General features: G+C 41.4%; 1 protein-coding gene across 4 annotated transcripts in view; it reads right to left on the bottom strand.

Moving 5' to 3' along the window:
- Nucleotides 1–20,062, bottom strand: part of tnpo1 (transportin 1) — a 53,269-nt gene that overhangs the window by 22,489 nt on the left and 10,718 nt on the right. For all 4 annotated transcript variants that reach the window (XR_013124649.1, XM_076988243.1, XM_076988244.1 and 1 more), the window contains exons 4-16: nucleotides 16,415–16,521; nucleotides 10,989–11,122; nucleotides 10,731–10,812; nucleotides 10,520–10,642; nucleotides 9,210–9,328; nucleotides 7,830–7,890; nucleotides 7,563–7,737; nucleotides 7,326–7,478; nucleotides 5,309–5,534; nucleotides 1,323–1,494; nucleotides 1,132–1,218; nucleotides 912–1,019; nucleotides 636–794 (exon numbers count right to left, since the gene is read on the bottom strand). Coding sequence is in view for 3 of the 4 variants with exons in the window: in XM_076988243.1 (XP_076844358.1) it covers nucleotides 636–794; nucleotides 912–1,019; nucleotides 1,132–1,218; nucleotides 1,323–1,494; nucleotides 5,309–5,534; nucleotides 7,326–7,478; nucleotides 7,563–7,737; nucleotides 7,830–7,890; nucleotides 9,210–9,328; nucleotides 10,520–10,642; nucleotides 10,731–10,812; nucleotides 10,989–11,122; nucleotides 16,415–16,521 (1,706 nt within the window). In the remaining variant the exon portion in view is untranslated. The remainder of the gene's footprint in view (nucleotides 1–635; nucleotides 795–911; nucleotides 1,020–1,131; nucleotides 1,219–1,322; nucleotides 1,495–5,308; nucleotides 5,535–7,325; nucleotides 7,479–7,562; nucleotides 7,738–7,829; nucleotides 7,891–9,209; nucleotides 9,329–10,519; nucleotides 10,643–10,730; nucleotides 10,813–10,988; nucleotides 11,123–16,414; nucleotides 16,522–20,062) is intronic.

Below are 20,062 nucleotides of genomic sequence, written 5' to 3'. Positions count from 1 at the left end.
ACCTATCGTTTCGGAGAACACTGCAGCGACGCTTGCGACGTTCGCGAAAGTATAAATGCCTACACCGCTTGCGCAGGGTCGCGCGAGGTGGGTGGAGTCGCGCGCTACGGTCGCTCGCGAAAGTATAAACCAGGCTTGAGGGATAACCTTACATTCATCACCCAATTCCTCAGGCTGCTAGATAACACTATTAGGGAATGAGTTCTAAAACTAAAACTGAGTGCAATTTTACAGAACATACAAATGATGGTGAAAATACATGGTGATAATATTTTTTTGTTTTCTAATTTTTAAGAAGGCTGTCAATTTCTCCAGCATGTCATATTCTAACTTTTTACAGGCTTTATGGTAATATCAATATTGCAAAAATATAATGTAATGCATGTAAGGAATAGCATAGATTATGCAACCCCAAAAAATTCTCAAGATGCATCTTTAAATTACATGATTAAATACTTTTAAATGACTTAAAAATTACCTCTACCCCTGTTCAACGGAAGTGATTTGGCAACATTGAAATCATACCCTTCAACTGTTGGTGTATTAAAAAAATAGGAGCTACAGCTTGCAATAATCAAGCCCTTAAACTAACAAATCAATACAATAAGAATTCAAGCAGAGATGCATATTATTACCTGCATGCACTGGTACATGAGGGTGAGAATATTACTGCGGGCCACTAGCTGCTCAATGTTGCCACCCAGACCCTCTGCTAGCCCACTGAGCAGATCCAGAGCCACAATCATGAAGTCTTTGTCAGGAGCTTCATACACCTCAGGCTGTGACTGATGGAGCTATGAGAACAGTGCAGAGAAAGGGAAAATTATCTGAGAAAGGCGGTGGACCATTCCATCAATATGAAACATCAATTTTCAGCAGTGCACCATGTCTGGGGTGGAAGCCTCACTCACCATGGCTTGGGCCAAGGTCTTCTGGACCAAGTTGACACAGCGCTGGTAGACTGGTTCACAGTAGGGCAGAAAACCACTCTGCAGAGCAGTAGCTACAGATGACAGGCACTGCAAGGGTACAGAAGCTCTCAATGAAACAGCCAAGGGATCTATATATCACCAAAATATGATGTGTACTTTTAATGCAAAAGGGTCCCGAGATTCTCAAAAAGGTTCCAACCTCCAGGAGAGGGAAAAGGTCTTTATCTTCATCTTTCAGCTGGTTCCACTTCTGAATCAATGGTGGCATCAGCATTTGAATATATTCCTAAAGACAACAGTATGGCGATTTTGTCAAATATGTATATAAATATGAATAGGCCCATACGTATGTCTCTAAGTGTGTGGCTGTTTGTGTGTGTGCACATATACCGGTTGGTTAAGATGGAGGCCCACAGAATCTGCCAGAGTGCCAATTGCATCATATAGGATGAGAAGGTTCTTGTGCTGGTATTTGCTGAAGGCAAAGACCAGCGTATCCAGAATATAGGCCAGATAGGGCACTAACTCTGTACAGGCCTCCTCTTCCAGAGTGGCAAAGGCACTGAACAAGAGACACATAAAGGTTGAGAAAAAGTTAAGCAAATTAATATATATTTAGCAGCAATATGTATGTACTGTATGTATGTATGTATACATACACATAAAACTATGCAAACATCTTAGGCCGCTCCAATCTGAGATTCTGAGTTTCAATCTTTAAATCTAGCATTCAGACTCACCTATTTAATCAGCTAATATACTACAAATGAAGGTGTAGAACTCAGGGTCCCCAGTCATTGAGTCTTCTAAAATGTAATCTGAGATATTGATACCGTCATACAGCCATGACGTGTTCACTCTAGCTGTGATAATGATTCATGTGGAAAGCAATAGCTCAGTGAGCCCTCGTGACTGTGGTCACCCCCAGGCAACTCTCTTTAGTTATGCTGCTATAGACAAGCCTGCCAGAGCCACATGCTAATCACTGGCACATGTTTACATACTTAACCTGTATTTTGAATCCTGGTTAAATGTTTCTACAAAGACAATTCCATAAAAACACCTAGAAGATGGGCTAGCGTGTCAGTGGATGTGCCGATGCCACCAGCAGATGTGCAGATGACGGTTCCTAAGTGAGGCTCAACATTTACATTGGGAGGGACTGCAACTGCTTGGCCAAGAAATATTACCTATTCACCTATATCACCACTCATCATTTTAGAAATATTACCTATTCACCTATATCACCACTCATCATTCTAGAAATATTACCTATTCACCTATATCACCACTCATCATTTTAGAAATATTACCTATTCACCTACATCACCACTCATCATTCACCTACATCACCACTCGTCATTCACCTACATCACCACTCATCATTTCCGGGTTGCAAGTACGCTGTGCGCGTTTGGCTGCCGCTTTGCTCCGGAGTTTGTTTGTTTATCTATTTTTTATCTATCTCTATTTTGTTATAATTATTAGTTTAGACTTCCGTGCCTGCTGTGTCAAGTACCATTGAACTCTTACTACAATAATGCGACTGGATTACCTGTCCTATTGGCTTGCTGTACAAACTCTGCACCACTTTTTCTGTCAGCTTGCTGTTTGCTGTACATACTCCGATTCAGGTCTAACAAAAGCTTTCTCACTTCATTGTTGCCTAGCATTAATCTGCTCCATGTGGGCAAGTCTCCACTAACTTGCTGTTGTAGCGTTAATGTCCTCCATACATCTTGATAAGTGGATATAACTGCTCTATCTTTTTGTAGTTTGGGGGTTGTGACTTGTAGGCTAACATGGTCTATGAACGTGGCTATGTTTCAAAAGTGTGACAGCTATAGCCAGCTGTTTGTGGTGGTCACTGCTGTGTGCTTGCTGGTGTTTAGCAGTGTACTGCTGCAGTGTACTTATACTGCGAACTTATACGACTGAACAGTAGACATTTCAATTTACCTCCTGCAGTGTTCCATAACTGTATATGTCTGGGTATAGCACACCGCCCATGGTATATACATCGCGGATTCCGTCATTTTGCACCAACCCTGAACTATTACACCGCTGATGTTGGATATATCAGACCCTTCAGAAAGTCGCGATGTTGCGATTTACAACTTCAACGCAACTTCAAGCAAACCCTGCGAATTCAGGGCGGTGTTGCAACTTCAGCCAATCACCGCAACTTTCCCGCAAATTTGACCAATCACTGATGTCGTCTTGATGTGACGTCGACAAACTCCCGCCTTACTTCCGTATATACGTTCAAGAGTAGCAGACAAAGCAGCATGAGCGATGAAAATAACGGCAAAAAGATCAGGAAAAGCAGTATCCCGGTACACTACATGAAAGCGCGGATAAACTGTCCAGATCCGACCCGCGAATTGATTATCTATTGCCCCCTGGATGATATTTAATTAGAACCGGTCCGCAGGCCACAGCCGCTCGATGGTGTTTTGCACGCACAAACACTACATTCCCCACAATGCAACGGTAGCCCGCGAAGTCACTGCAGCGCACGCAAGCGGCGAGGGCCTGAGATAAATGTTTATAAGTTTAAACTCAACAATCAATGTTCGCCACCCCCTCCAGGTTCAAATCTCACTTCAAGCGATCTTGAAAAGTTGCCAACCCTGAATAGATAGGTAAATATATAATTAAAATGGACTACTAAATAGAGGAAACCATACAACATTTACTCCCTATTGTAATGTACTCACAAAAAAGCAAAAACACACCGCAACTTCCATCGCAATTTTTTTTTAAAAACACCCGCAACATCAAACATTTTAGCCCGCAACAATCACAAAAAAGGCCCGCGAAATCCTGGTGGGACTGATATATTCCTTACATTTTGAACCTGGGGCATCGTCGCTTGAAAACACAACACTCAGTGGATCATTCACTACTCCTGAAAGTTCCTGAAAGTTCCCAGACTCCTGGATTTGTTTCTGATGACTTTGCATGACTTTGACTCGGATATGTCTACAAAATTTGGTCTACTCAATGTGCGATCCCTTAATAATAAAGCGGCGTTCATAGCTGAGGTCGTCAAGGACAATACCATTGACTTTTTTCTGATTACTGAAACTGAAACAGCCAGGAGAATACATAATGCTAAATGAAGCCACACCTCCTGGGTTTCAGTATATCTGTAAACCACGTACACCACTGGACGTGGAGGTGGACTGGCTGTATTTTACCGTTCTACCTACCGGTTCTACCTACAGTTCTACCCACCTGCAAAGCCAAAAATGGACCAACCCCTCCCTACACGATGGCCATGGTCAAAGCCCCATCCAAACCTTGAGTACTTTGAACCTCAAGTCACAGTCACAATCTTTAACTCTAGGTTGAAAACTATGGAGTCAAATTAGGGACTTTAATGGTGACGAAAAAAAAATAATATCGCAAATATAATATTAGCATTTTACGTTCCTAATTTGTTTCTGCAATACTTTCTCCCTTTTGCGTTTCTTTTGTTTGCGCGTCACTGCTTTTCTTTGCGTCTCGCATTTTACGTTCATAATTTTTTTTTGCGCTTCTCTCTTTTCTTTGCTCCGGTTTTACCCTGTGTGGGGGCGGGGAAAGAGGCGTGGCCAAGAGCGAAAGGGGTGCTGTGAACGTTCAGCGTCATCAGATGAACCGTCACACAGCGCGGCAATTTAGTTACTTGTATCATGGCAGACGGTCGCCCAGCTGGACCACAGGTATATGCGTGCAGACATAGACATCAGGTGCTAAAGCACCACCAACTCTGCCCTTTATCAACGAAAATACCCTTTTAAAACTTCGTTTAAAATATATATATTATTATTATTATTATTAACATTTTACTGAGGTCGGTTTGAAATGATCTTTTGAAAACCTGAGCGATTAAAAACTCAGGATTAAAAAAATGCCCTGAAATGAGCCACCACCTCGCACACACCCGACCTCTCTCTTCCTTTAACACCAGATGCGCTGCAGCAGCAGTTCAGTTCAGCGAGTGGAAGGAAGCTGAACTGACGCTGAACGTTCACAGCACGTAATTCGCTGAACGTTCACAGCAATAATTGTTTGCCAGGTGTGTGTCAAGTGTGTAACTTGAATTTCGTAACCTGAGTGTTCTGTGTGTATGACAGTTTTAAACAAGGATAAATAACTATGAGTGCTAACTGTGCATGCGTTATTACTGCAAATTATCATATTGAGATTATATTAAATTACTGTCTTTTGGTGTTTTATGTTATCTGATTATATTAAACAATTAAACTGCTGTCTTGGCCAGGACTCCCTGGAAAAGGATTGAGTCTCAATGGGGTTATTCCTGCTAAAATAAAGGTTAAATTAAAAAAAGTTATCTTTCTCACACACACACACACACACACACAAACCTGCACGCTGCCTCTTGGACACGTTTGTTGCTGTCCAGTATACGTTTCAGCAGCTCTGTCATGAGGGGTTTGAGGTAGGCATCAGCCGGCTGGCTCACCACCCAGTGGGCATAGCGGCTTAGCGTCCAGCAAGTAATGGAGCGTACCAAAGCCTTCTTATCTGCCAGACACTGCACCAGGTGGGGAATCAGCTCTGGTAAATATGGGATCATACCCTGCATACAACCTGAGAGGGGTCGAGGAAGGATGAAGAGCAAGAGGAAGTCAAATCCAAAACCCATCCTTCAAAGAAGTAATCAAAAACCTCAACAAAGTTCCCTTAATTATCTAAACAATAGTGATTTTGAGCACATCTACACTACCGTTCAAAGGTTTGGGGTCACCTAGACAATTTTGTGTTTTCCCTGAAATCTCATACTTCTATTTATCAAATGAGTTGCAAAATGAATAGAAATATAGTCCAGACATTGACAAGGTAGAAATAATGGTTTTTTATTTATTTGAAATAATTTTCTACTTTAAACGTAGCTTTCGTCAAAGAATGCTCCCTTAGCAGCAATTACAGCATTGTAGACCTTTGGCATTCTAGCTGTTAATTTGCTGAGGTAATCTGGAGAAATTTCACCCCATGCTTCCAGAAGCCGCTCCCACAAGTTTGATTGGGTTAATGGGCACTTTTTTCGTGCCATACGGTCAAGCTGCTCCCACAACAGCTCAATGGGGTTGAGATCTGGTGACTGCGCTGGCCACTCCATTACCGATAAAACACCAGCTGCCTGCTTCTTCTCTAAATAGTTTGTGCATAATTTGGAGGTGTGCTTTGGGTCATTGTCCTGTTGCAGGATGAAATTGGCTCCAATCAAGCGCTGTCCACAGGGTATGACATGGTGTTGCAAAATGGAGTGATAGCCTTCCTTATTCAAAATCCCTTTTACCTTGTTCAAATCTCCCACTTTACCAGCACCAAAGCAACCCCAGACTATCACATTACGTCCACCATGTTTGACAGATGGTGTCAGGCACTCTTCCAGCATCTTTTCAGTTGTTCTGCGTCTCACAAATGTTCTTCTGTGTGATCCAAACACCTCAAACTTTGTTTCATCTGTCCATAACACTTTTTCCAATCTTCCTCTGTCCAATGTCTGTGTTCTTTTGCCCATATTAATCTTTTTCTTTTATTAGCCAGTCTCAGATATGGCTTTTTCTTTGCCACTCTGCCCTGAAGGCCAGCATCCCGGAGTCGCCTCTTCACTGTAGATGTTGACACTGGCGTTTTGCGGGTACTATTTAATGAAGCTGCCAGTTGAGGACCTGTGAGGCGTCGATTTCTCAAACCTGAGACTCTAATGTACTTGTCTTCTTGCTCAGTTGTGCAGCGGGGCCTTCCACTTCTCCTTCTACTTTGGTTAGAGCCTGTCTGTGCTCTCCTCTGAAGGGAGTAGTACACACCATTGTAGGAAATCTTCAGTCTCTTGGCAATGTCTCGCATGGAATAGACTTCATTTCTCAGAACAAGAATAGACTGTCGAGTTTCAATTGAAAGTTGTCTTTTTCTGGTCATTTTGTGAGTTTAATCGAACCAACAATTGTAATGCTCCAGATTCTCAACTAGCTTAAAGGAAGGTCAGTTTTATAGCTTCTCTAATCAGTAAAACTGTTTTCAGCTGTGCTAACCTACTTGCACAAGGGTTTTCAAGGGTTTTCTAAATATCCAATAGCCTCCTTACACAGTTAGCAAACACAATGTACCATTAGAACACTGGAGTGACGGTTGTTGGAAATGGGTCTCCATACATCTATGTAGATATTGCATTAAAAACCAGACATTTACAGCTAGTATAGTCATTTACCACATTAATAATTTATAGAGTGCATTTTTGATGCATTTAATGTTAGCTCAATTGAAAAAAAAAAGCTTTTCTTTCAAAAATAAGAACATTTCTAAGTGACCCCAAACTTTTGAACGGTAGTGTACGAGTTCACATATTCACTTGTATAGCACATGTGGAACACACACCCTCGGCGATGGCTCCTAGTACGAGAATGCCCGATTCCTTGACGACCCAGTCTGGGTGGAAGAGCAGCTCCTTCAGCAGCGGGAGGGTGTGCAGCAGCAGGTCCTCTCCAAACACATTCGCCAGAACATCCAGTGCTGCTGCCGAGCACTTCCCTGCAGGAGGAGAAACAACAACTCAGTCTCACCTCAGTCCAGTCCAGCCATGGCCTCCAGGTGGTATAAGTGGTGGATTCTCACGCAAGTTCCAATCTGAGATGCCGTCATCGTCATCCAGGTCATCTTCATCCTCGCCGTCCTCCTCCTCTATGCCATCACCACTCTCGTGCTGCTGAGCAACAGTGCGTGAGCGGTGGAATCGAGGCCGGATGTCCTGCTCGTTGTCTGGGATCGCTTCATCCTCCTCTATGTCACCCTGGAGACACACACACGTGTACGTGAACGCAAACCCCTTTCATGACTTCTACATGTGGCTCAAATTGACCAACTATTAAATGTTTTGCTAACCTTGAGGAGAATTATGTCAATCTCAGAGTACTTCATGCCATTGACCAAAACTGGAACCAGCCTTTAACCAAAAGGTAACAATGAATCATTAGTTGTTTACACTTCATTAAGAAATGAAAATTATATATAAACTAGGGGTGGGCATTGACACATTCTTTTAATCTATATTAATCTCACCGAAATCTTGAAATTAATCTAGATTAATCTAGATTAAAATGGCTCATTCAGAATATGCGTGCTACCAAAGTAATGACTAAAAGTCAGTTTTTGAGATAGGGTTTCTTAATACAGAGGGTGCATTAGACCAGGGGCTCATCTCCTGTTTCCAAAATGCATCAATGACTGCTTGAGGAAGCTGATACTTGAAGAATTCTCTTTGAATTCTCTTTGAATTTCTTCAAGTATACTTTGATACTTGAAGAAAAAAAACATGCTCAATAAAATGTAGGCTACTCGTGTTCAACGGTTTATTCAGTTAAACATGAAAAGGCAGTCATGGCCTGCCGGTTAGGGAACTGGTCTTGTGACTGGAGGGTCGCTGGTTCGATTACCAGACAGGCCATGACTGAGGTGCCCTTGAGCAAGGCACCTAACCCCAACTGCTCCCCGGGCTGGGCTAGGGCTGCCCACCGCTCTGGGCACGTGTGATCCACAGCCCCCTAGTAATCACTACTGTGTGTGTGTGTGTGTGTGTGTGTGTGTTCTGACTGCACAGATGGGTTAAAAGCGGAGGACAAATTTCGATTGGGGTGTAAAAATCACAATTGACAAAATATGGCACATTTCAAAATAGTACTGTATGCCTACATACTTTAAGAGGGCATATTCAGTCAAACATGAATTTGTAAGCCTACGTACTGTACATAAAAAGGGGTTGATAACATGTTTATTCAGCTAAACATGGGATTTGAAATGTAAGCCAACATTTAGTACATTTAACCTGTTTTCGGCGGTGGTGACTCTTCCCCTGGGCTGCATCAGTGCTTGACCAGCGTCAGCAGCATTAGCAAACGGGTGCTTTGTGTTTAAATGGTACTTCAGACTGGTAGAACTCCTACAATAAACTAATTCCACGTTGCATAAGGTGCAAACAACTTTAGTCTTGTCAATGTCTTCATTAGGAAGCTTCTTAAAAATGAATTTTCCATGAAGCAAACCTGGCGACTTCATGGCTGCATCCGTGTAAACACACGTACGATTTGTAATTCACAGGTTTGAAAACTCGTTCTCACCCCTACTGTACAATCTGGTTAGGAATACACCCGAGCTAAACTATCAAGTTGAAAGTCATTGTAGTTTGCTTACCCATTTTGACCCAGTTCCCAACCCAACTGCCAAAATCACATCTGAGTGCACATTTCTGCTCATCAGCATACTCACTTGGACAAGTGACCGCAGAGCACATCCTTACATACAGGCTGCTCTGCCAACGTAAGCCAGAACTCGCAGGCCTCCAGAGCTACATTCTCATCTTGGTCCTGCGTCCTCTGTAACATGTACTGGGACAGACAACAACAGGGAGGGAGAGAAGGGAAGGGAGGGAGATATTAACTTTTTTCCTTCTCTAAACAACAGTCATGGTCTTGTGACCAGAGGGACGTGGGTTCGATTCCCAGACCTGAGGCCATGACTGAGGTGCCCTTGAGTAAGGCACCTAACCCCAACTGCTCCCCGGGTTGCCCACTGCTCTGGGCACGTGTGCACCACAGCCCCTCAGTGATCACTAGTGTGCGTTCTCACTGCACAGATGAGGTGAAAATAACAATTGATTAATATGGCAACTTAACAATACCTTGATGGTATTTGTCTGGAGAGGTACACATCTGGCCACTAGATGGAGGCAGTGACTTATTTTTGCTCTATGTTTTGGGCACTGAGGATATAGGATATAGGCAAATAAATAAAATAAAAGCCCTGGTCTAAACAGTGAGAGCAGAGCATGTGAGTGCTTGATGAGATGATATGCAGTGTGTTGTTGGTTCGTACCTGCTGCAAGGTGGAGATATTCATGTGAAATAGAGGTTACACATTCCACAAAATATGTATGTCACGATATAGCTCCGATATAGACCTCTGGACATGTGTTTATATCGTTTCCGTCCATATGTGTACTTCTGTGGGCATGGGCTTGTGTGTGTTCATCAGTCTCACCAGTGGCTCGTTTCGTCATCACTGAGGGCTTATGTTGTGTCCCATCTTTTGTGTCTTCTACACATGCGTTTCATGTCATTGCTGTGCGCATTTGCACTTTATGTAATGATTAATAAACTTCCATGTGTGATCCTGCAACTCGTCTCTGCATCCTCCAGCCTCTTGCTCACATTACAATATGTATATTGCGTATGCATAAATAAGGCTGTTACATGTTTAATGTATATAAACATAGTTCTAAAAGTGTACGAGTTTTGTCTATATTTGGCTTCAGGAACATCATTCTTCAGTGTCAGCAGTAGTCTGCTAGCACAGACAGGACACCTTTTCCTTGGTACTTTTCCATACTATACATAATGACATTAGAGTATACTGGAGGAACAACAATACCAAAAAACTATGGATGATAGAGACATTGTGAATATATTTTGATTTAGCACAATAGAAATGCATAACAAACAGACATTTTCTTTCCAGGAACACAAATCACTGCTAACCAGTGATAGCGGAGCGCGAGGTCTCTGGTGCCACTGGCTCACCTCAGTGATGTGGTGCATGTGAGGCAGGAGGCGGTCCATGCGGACCTCCAGCAGCATGACCAGGGCCCGGCACACATTCTTCCGCACTTCTGGCTCCTCGTCGCCTGCCAGTGCAAACAGGTTCTGCGGAGTATAGGACGAACAGGCTTGGGGTAAGCACGGTCGCTCCAAAACAAGATTGATAAATAATGCGAAGTTAGAAACTGAGTACCTCAATGAAGGGATCTATGTGCAGCATTAGGGCTTGCGTTCTACTGATGATGAACTGGTTCACACAGGCAATTGCATGAGATCTGCATTAAACAGCAACAACACAACAATGACTCCATATGATGACTGATCCCGATTTCAAAGCCAGACCTTATGAAAGTTGAACGCCTAATTCCTGGCTTCCTAGCAATATCACAGCAAATCAGCAATGCTGTGCTTCAGGATTTATGATTGCTGGCAGAACAGAGATGCTTCCCACCTGATCTTGGGACTGCTGTGTTTGAAAAACTGCAGAAATTTGGGGATCATAACATTGAGAGGTCGGTCCAGCATGTCACTGTCCAGGATCTCTGCCGAATCCTCACAGATCTTCTGCAGAGCTCCGAATGCCCCCTGAGAGTGAGTAAAAGAGACAGATACTGACTCATAGATGGACATAGCTAATTCCTGTCACAGCAGGCCTACATGTAAATGTATGGAGTCTTTGGTCAGTTTTCTATCCAGGATTTCTGAAGTCAAATCTTGTTTCTTTCTATGAGATACCACCGTTTTTATGAGTAAAAGAGAAAAAGACTGTCTGACTACAGAACATGTGATGACTTTATCTGGATACATAGAAAATGAAAAGCATACTCTACAATGAAAATCCCTTTAAAAGTAATACTGCCTTAGGAGGGCTTCAAATCCCAGGCTCGTCATAATCACTGCCTGATCATTACAGAAGTCATATCACAATAAAGAAATGCCACTTATGTCTGTCCCAATCTCTCCAGAATGCACAGGAATTTATCTTTTAAAATTCATGCAAACTCAACTTATGTGAGAAATCTAATCAGGCCGTGAGGCTTATGGTGCCATGGTAAGAGGAAATGTCTGGGTGCTGGCTGTTGCCATGGCAACAGACTCCACTGGCAGCCAGTGCTACGTAAATTGCAGAAAATAGGAAGAGACATGTCATGCTCTCAAGGTCAAAACAGTAGATGTAATCTACTCTCAAGGTCAAAACAGTAGATGTAATCTACTGTTTTTTTAATGCTGACATACTGATCATTTTATGACTCTGGTAAAAATAAAACAACAACATAAAATCTTGGTAATCTAACCAACCAGATGCTACATTTGACTAATAGTTAAGAGTGGTTTGAAATCTTTGTCCTGGGATAAAAGTCCTATGATCATCACATTTTGACAAAGTATATCTCAGATTATAATTTTCAGACCAAACTGATTATATACACTCACCGGCCACTTTATTAGGTACACCTGTCCAACTGCTCAATAAAGCAAATGTCGAATCAGCCAATCACATGGCAGCAACTCAATGCATTTAGGCATGTACACATGGCCAAGACGATCTACTGCAGTTCAAACCAAGCATCAGAATGGGGAAGAAAGGTGATTTAAGTGACTTTGAACGTGGTGTGGTTGTTGGTGCCAGAAGAGCTGAGTATTTCAGAAACTGCTTAACTACTGGGATTTTCATGCACAACCTGTAAACTAGGGTTTAAAGAGAATGGTCTGAAAAAGAATCAAATCAAATATATTTGTATAGCGCTTTTCACAACACATGTAGTCACAAAGCGCTTTACAGGATTTACAAGGTTAACAATACTATGGGTCCAAATCCCCAATGAGCAAGCCAAAGGCGACAGTGGCAAGGAAAAACTCCCTAGATGGTGGGGAATAGGAAGAAACCTTGGGAGGACCAAGACTCAAAAGGGAACCCATCCTCCATTGGGTGGCCCATTAACACACAAATTACACAAAAACAAATTATACAGACGAATACACAAGTTACAAATAAATCACACAATCAGGCTAAGTATAAGGTAACTAGAATGAAAGTTCTGGGTGTTGATATTATCAATGTAAATGTCTTATGATGAACACCAGGTTTTCATTCCGTGTCGGAATGATGATACTGGTATTGTAGGCTCCAACTGCAGTGTTACTCCCCAGGTGAACCTCGGAGAAGAAAGATATGTGATGTGGTAAATATGTAACAGATTATTCAAAGGCCAAACTAAACAGATAAGTCTTTAATCGAGTTTTAAACATTGAGACTGTGTCTGAGTCCCGAATAAAGGCAGGAAGATTATTCCACAGTTGTGGAGCTTTAGAAGATAAGGCTCTTCCACCTGCTGTGATCTTTTTGATCCTAGGAACAGTTAATAAACCTGCGTCCTGTGAACGAAGTGAACGTGCTGGATTGTAATGATCAAAAAGTTCACTAAGATACTCTGGAGCTAAGCCATCCAGTGTTTTATATGTTAATAAGAGTATTTTATAGTCAATACGGAATCTAATTGGCAGCCAATGTAATGACGATAGTACAGGACTAATGTGATCACATTTTTTTTTTTTTTAGCTATACAAATATATTTGCTTTGATTTGGTCTGAAAAAGAGAAAATATCCAATGATGATATGCAGTGTGTGGGTACAAATGCCTTATTGATGCTAAAGGTCAGAGGAGAATGGCCAGACTGGTTCGAGCTGATAGAACAGCAACAGTAACTCAAATCAACAATCGTTACAACCGAGTCATGCAGAAGAGCATCTCTGAATGAACAACACGTCGGACCTTGAGGCAGATGAGCTACAGCAGCAGAAGACCACACCGGGTGCCACTCCTGTCAGCTAAGAACAGGAAACTGAGGCTCACCAAAATTGGACAATAGAAGATTTGAAAAACGCTGCCTTGTCCGACAGTCTCGATTCTACTGTGACATTCGGATGGTAGGGTCAGAATCAACAACCCTACAATCAACAACATGAAAGCATGGATCCATCCTGCCTTGTATCAACGGTTCATGCTGATGCATTGGTGTGGGGGATATTTTCCTAGCACACTTTGGGCCCAGTAGTACCAATTGAGCATCGTGTCAATGTCACAGCCTACCTGAGTATTGTTGCTGACCATGTCCATCCCTTTATGACCACACTATACCCATCTTCTGATGGCTACTTCCAGCAGGATAACATGCCATGTCATAAAGCACGAATCATCTCAGACTGGTTTCTTGAACATGAAAATGAGTTCACTGTACTCAATTGGCCTCCACAGTCACCAGATCTCAATCCAATAGATCACCTTTGGGATGTGGTGGAACGGGAGATTCACATCATGGATGTGCAGCTGACAAATCTGCAGCAACTGTGTGATACTATCATGACTATTTCAACCACTCTCTGGGGAATGTTGCCAGTACTTTGTTGAATATATGCCACGAATTACGGGGTCCAACCCAGTACTAGCAAGGTATACCTAATGAAGTGGCCAGTGAGTATACGTGGCATCTCAATTCACATAACTTACACATTCAGTACCATTTTTTCAATAAAAGCATGTGCATGGAACAAGGAATGGCTGAGTCCAAGTGACAAAGCCAGCAGAATTTCCAATATCCAAAGTCCACCATCTACAGAACATGGTACATGACGTCAATGCACCTGAAACAGGCTTCCATTCCACAACATAAGTGCTCAGTGGCAAAAATAAAAAAAGGCATCTGCAGCATTCTTGACATGTTTAGAGATTCACAACTGGGTCATTCTTTATTTATAATTGATGGAACAAAATAGTGAAGCTAAACTTTGTTACACAGAGGCAATACCTTGTACTGAATCACTGTGTAGAACGCAGTATGAGTGTATTTCTGAAAGCTGAATCGACTTGGCCTGAGTGCTCCATTTTGAGAGGTGGGACTACTCGCCATGAGTTACTTAGTGCCAATTTCTTTAATATTCTGACTTCAGCCAAAAGGAAATTAAATCAGCTGGATTTAAGTGGTAGAAAGTGACATAATATGCATGTATAAATTGAAAGAAAGACCAGCGTTGTCACATTGGGGAGGGTGAGAAAAGTAATGTTCAGACAAACATTCCATCCGTTCAGACACACTATTTGGCTAAATCACATGCAATGATTGACGCCTACAGGACTGCCCCCAGTCGCTGCAAATTTAGGATCCAAGCATCTACTTTTGGTGCAAGTGGGAAGTCCACCTATGATGCTGGAGGGGGTCCGCAATAAAACACAGGCCACTATGCAACAAAACTTCAGATCCAGTTCAGTTAGTCATATTATGGACACGGAGTACAAAATGATAAACTTATCAGAGGCACAGAGGCATTTCTAGGTCCCTGATGTAAAAATCCTCAGATCAAATGCTGCCAACAAATTATTTCACTGTGTGTGCTAGTCATCCAGAGCATGCTTCCAGATAAAATTGCATCTGCTTTTCAGTTAAAGAAAGATTTTGGTAACAAACTAGAAAAAAGACAGAGTACAGTAAGTAAATAAATATATAATAAATAAATAGAATGTAATAAAAATGTTAACGTATAGTTGCAATTACACATGTTATATTGTAAACATGTTTATTTCCTTTGCGTGCACTGGGGGAAAGAAAAAAAAAACTCAATTGATAGAATTTCACACAAAGCTCCAAAAATGGGATGCACACCCTTTGGAAAAAATAACTGTCTTCCTATAACCATCAACAAGCTTTTCAGTCCACTCAACTGGAATTTTGGATCACTTTTGCAAACTGCTCCAAGTCTCTCATATTTGAAGGGTGCAGTGAGGCAGTGAGGCCCTCAGGGGTCTCCTGTGTTTTATTTCATTCAAATGTTGATGGATAGTTCATGCTGAAACTGATGCAACCAAAGCCTTCAGGACAGACTGAATTTCTTGATTGGGCCTACTTATCCGCCATCCGAACTATCCTGCAAACGTTCATGAATTTTTCTCGTGTCCATGTCGAGGTAGATTAGCTACAGCATCATGGTTTGTAAACTTGTTGGTTATGCTGCACACTGTGGACAAAGGAAACATCAAGATCTTTGGAGATGCACTTGTAAACAGTGAGATTGTTGATATTTTTCTTCTCCTTTCTGTTATCCATGTGTGGCACACAGATTCGCAATGCAAAGATTTAACTTCTCTCCTGGTTTCAAGTGTGATTTTTATCTTGACCACACCTACATGCCACAGGTGAGTTTAAACAAGCAACACATGCTTGAAACAATTTTTTTGAATTTACCCACAATTCTGAAAACACACCAATAATTTTGTCTGGCTCATTTTTGGAGTTTTGTGTGAAATTTCTCTGCTTTATTGTGTTGTTCACACACACACACACACACACACACACACACACACACACACACACACACACACACACACACACACACACACACACACACAAAATAAATGTGTCCCACACAAAAGGAGTGCAAAAAAAAGCACTCAATGTTACCACGGTGCTGCTGTAATGTTTGTTGCAGTGACAATGTTACCACAATATTGTTGTATTATATGGTTCTATGACGCAGCATTAGTGTCAGTTTCAATCTGTAACATCTCACATGACAGGCTGTAGATACTATTTTATTCTTCCACACTGAGAAGCATTTACATACAAACAACCATCACTCCTCTATACAATATATGTAGACATATTCTGACACAGAATCCGATATTAGACCTTTTATTGCACTTATTGGGCAGATCGGAAACCCCAAATACAGAAAACCCTTAGAACATAACCTGATATATTCCTAAGATATGAACAAAATGTATGCCGTGCTGTTATATTACTGTTATATTTCACAAACACTTGGAGAAAACAAATTTAGTCTAAATTACAAAGCCATCAGAAATACATGTCGTGTGACTTACCTCACAGGTGTTGTAGTCCTCTGAATCCAGCAGCAAACAGAGTTTGGGCAGAAGCTCTGGCCAGTTCTGCAGCTCTCCTTTGGAAGCTATAGTGGTAATGAGAATACCTGAAACAAATTACATGATGTGAAGAAAACCTAGCTTTCAACTTTAATAAATGTTTTAAGCAACAAATTAGAAGTAATTACTAGGGCTGTATTCAACTAAGGATTTTCATAGTCGAATCAGGTTTTTTTTTCTAGAGCACATTAAATATTTGCACAGTGCTTGTCTGACAAAATTCGATATGCGCACTGTGCACTGACGGTGACTTTTTTGATGGTTAATGTTCTTTAACGTTTCATTAAAAATAAATAAGCAAAATAAATAAAAGCTGAATAAAGCCAACCTACTTTGTTTATTCATTTATCTGAGTGTTTTAGGTTTGTGGAAAAAAGTCTCTGAATGAGAACGGGATCCCATAAAATATGCCTGCCTGAAAATAAAAAAACAATTTGCCACACAACAGCAAAAAAAAAAAGATAAATTAAAATAAGGTTCAAGTAACTGTGTTTAAAAAGCAAACAACAACAAAAAAATGTTTATCAGTCTACTTGCACGCACCACGTGCAGCCTCCGACTTGCGTTTCAAAATTAGATATGCCTACAATTTGTCACAAAAAGGAAAAAGAAAAAAGTTGTGTGCCAGAAAAACCAACTTGTTGATGTTGGACGGATAGTGCACTCCATGATTTATTTGCAATGAAACCCGCCTTAGAAAATATCCTCTCGGATGGTGTGGAGGTGGATGCTGTGAAATCTCCTAGCAGCTCTAGACAGTTTTCGGTGTCTCGCCTCATTTTTCTGCCACCATTCCAGTGGACCTCCGCTGCATTTCGTGAAGTCTTTGATATAAGCCTTCATCTCATCCTCTGCCTGGTCCTCCTCATCACTGGCCAGCAGCATAGCCATCACTGTGTCCTTATGTCTGGGCATAGTAGGCTCAGCATTCACAACCATGTCACTTTCCTCCAATGATGACCCGTCAGTGAGACTCTCGGCTATTTCTGCTACCACTGAATACACCTCATCTCTTTGTGCATCAGAGAGAAAGGAGAGCTTCTTAAAGTGCGGGTCTAGTACAGCAGCACTGATATGGACACTCCTTTCCAAGCCTGGATCTTTCAGCTCCCATCGCCTGTCCATCTCATCTGACAGTATACGTTTTGATGGTTTTTGTGATTTTGCTGTCATCACGCACCACCAAATGCCATTTTTTAATGTTCATGAGCATGGGGACAGTAGCAGACAAGGATGCGTTGGTGTCTTGTGACAAAAGCTCAGTCAGAGTGATCATTGGTTTAAGAACAGCAACTATGTCCTCTGCTGTGCGCCACTGTGATGTGGAGAGCTCCAGGTTACCATCTGATCGTTTGCTCACACTTGTATCCATTAGCACGGCTGAAACAGGCCCCCTTTGCTCAATCAGGTGATCAAGCATCAAATAGACAGAATTCCACCTAGTTACAACATCCTGCACTAATTTATGCTGAGGGACATTTTTTTCTTTCTGTTTATCTTGTAGTGCTGTTGTGGCCTTTGCGCTCATTTTTTGAAATGAGAAACAACACGCCTTGCAGCAGCAACAGTGCGGTAAATAGGGTCCTGTTTTAGCGCACTATTAATGCAGTTGTAGTGTGTGGCCCGCGCAGCACACCCCTTTCATATTTCCTCATGCGGGCTGCTGGGTCAGCTGATGGGTGCACGCACTCATGTTTGCCGCATTGTCATGGACCACAGACGCTATTTTAGTACTTTGGATGTCCCACTCAAAACTAATCTCCGTCAGTACTCTTGCAATGTGATCGGCTGTGTGACTGTCATCCATTTTTTTTGTTTCTAAAACGAAACTCTTCAGTCGCCAGTCTTCAGTGACTAAATGTGATGTGACTGTGAGATAGGCCTCCATCTGGATCGAGGTCCAGATATCTGTTGTGAATCTGACTGCTTCACACTTCTGTAGTACCTCGTATACTTCTGATCTTGTTGATAAATATTGTGTGTGCAGGACATCCATCACTGTTGCTGTTGTAGGGACGGTGTAGCCCGGCTCAAGTGTGCGCAAAAGTTCTTTAAATCCCTCGCCCTCAACAATGTGCACTGGTCTCATATCAAGCGCAACAAACACCGCAATTTTTGCAGAAATTTCTGTTTTTCTTTTCTGTGAAAGTGGTGGTCTCAAAGCTATTTTTGTTTGCGTTAATCTTGGGGCCGCTGGTGTTGCAGACGTGCTGACTGAGCTGCCAACATGAATCTGCAGGTTTAACTGTCAGAAAAAAGACACATAAATGTTCAGATGTGTTTTATTCGCTGCCTGCATTGAAAAACGAATGAACTGTTTTTTTTCGCCTTACCCGTTATGTGATATGCCATGTTGGTTGCTGTAGTGTGAAATGAAAGGCATTGGTGGCATAACTTGCACTTTACTTCGTTTGATTCATCTCTATCAAAAGTTTTCTTAGTAGCCATGATTATCTCGGAAGATGCTACTATCCTGTAGCGTGTTCCGCTCCGCTCATTTGGATTGTGCAACTGCAGGGTGTGATTTATTAATGTGTAGTAAGAAGCCTATTGTTAATGTGCACATATAATTGAAAATATTTATTAACAGAAATTAGGATGATTTTATTTGACAAAAGGCTATATATAATGAAAACAAAGACATTTCATGTAACAACTAATTCTTAGAAGCATCCTTAGGCACCCCCATGCAGTTAGAATGGTACATTCGACTATGACGTTCATAGTCCACTAGGGGGTATAGTCTATAGTGGAATCAGCAACTATTGCAGGTCACCCCTAATGATAATCATCATATCTGGCAACACTGATTACTGCTTCCTATAGACTGCATATATTGCTGAAAGGAAGTTTATCTAATGTGAAAACGTAAATCTGTCAATATGTGTTTGATAAATCTGGCTTTCTCAAGAACCCAGATGTGTGGCACAAAAATCTGAATTCTGTAACTGAAGTTGAATTATTGAACTGAAAGTTAAAGTAGTCCATTAAATTGTTAAATTCAGTTTCAAACCAATGCATTCAATTTCAAATTATGCACATGCAGATTTAATCTGAGGAATTAAAATTCAGTTTCTGCTGGCACAATTTTTGTGATTTATCATCTAGATCAGTTTTAAGTAGTTTACATATTTTTAGCTTTTCTTAAAATTTGACTAATTATTGGATAAAGTCATTTTTATCAATGCCAACTAAATCTGAAAAAGTTAAATATTTCCTTTTAAGCTACTAATGTTTATGTGAATGAGTTAATTTTGCATTTAGCTCATATGGTCTGGTTGCTTTAGATTTATTTAAATCTTTTTTTGTCAGGGAGTAAGTGATACAGCCTTTGAAGAATCAGTTGAGGAAACTACAGTGGGGATCTTCACGGTGAAACAACAGGAGGTGCAGCCTACTCCAGACCATGTAGGAATTCTCCTGGAAGACCAAACTTATCCAGGATTTAGACAATGTTCCTCTGGCGGTTGCACTACTGTTTGGCCTCCTGTATGATCTGAATCTGGATTATCCTCATCAACTCAGGTATACCTTTGAAGTGATCCAGAAACTGATCATGGAGCTAGATAGTGACACACTATTAAAGAA

The sequence above is a fragment of the Brachyhypopomus gauderio genome, unplaced genomic scaffold, assembly GCF_052324685.1.
Source record: "Brachyhypopomus gauderio isolate BG-103 unplaced genomic scaffold, BGAUD_0.2 sc61, whole genome shotgun sequence".
Lineage (NCBI taxonomy): Eukaryota > Metazoa > Chordata > Actinopteri > Gymnotiformes > Hypopomidae > Brachyhypopomus > Brachyhypopomus gauderio.
The sequence above is the reverse complement of the archived record's forward strand: the minus strand, read 5'-3'. Positions and strand labels throughout refer to the sequence as shown.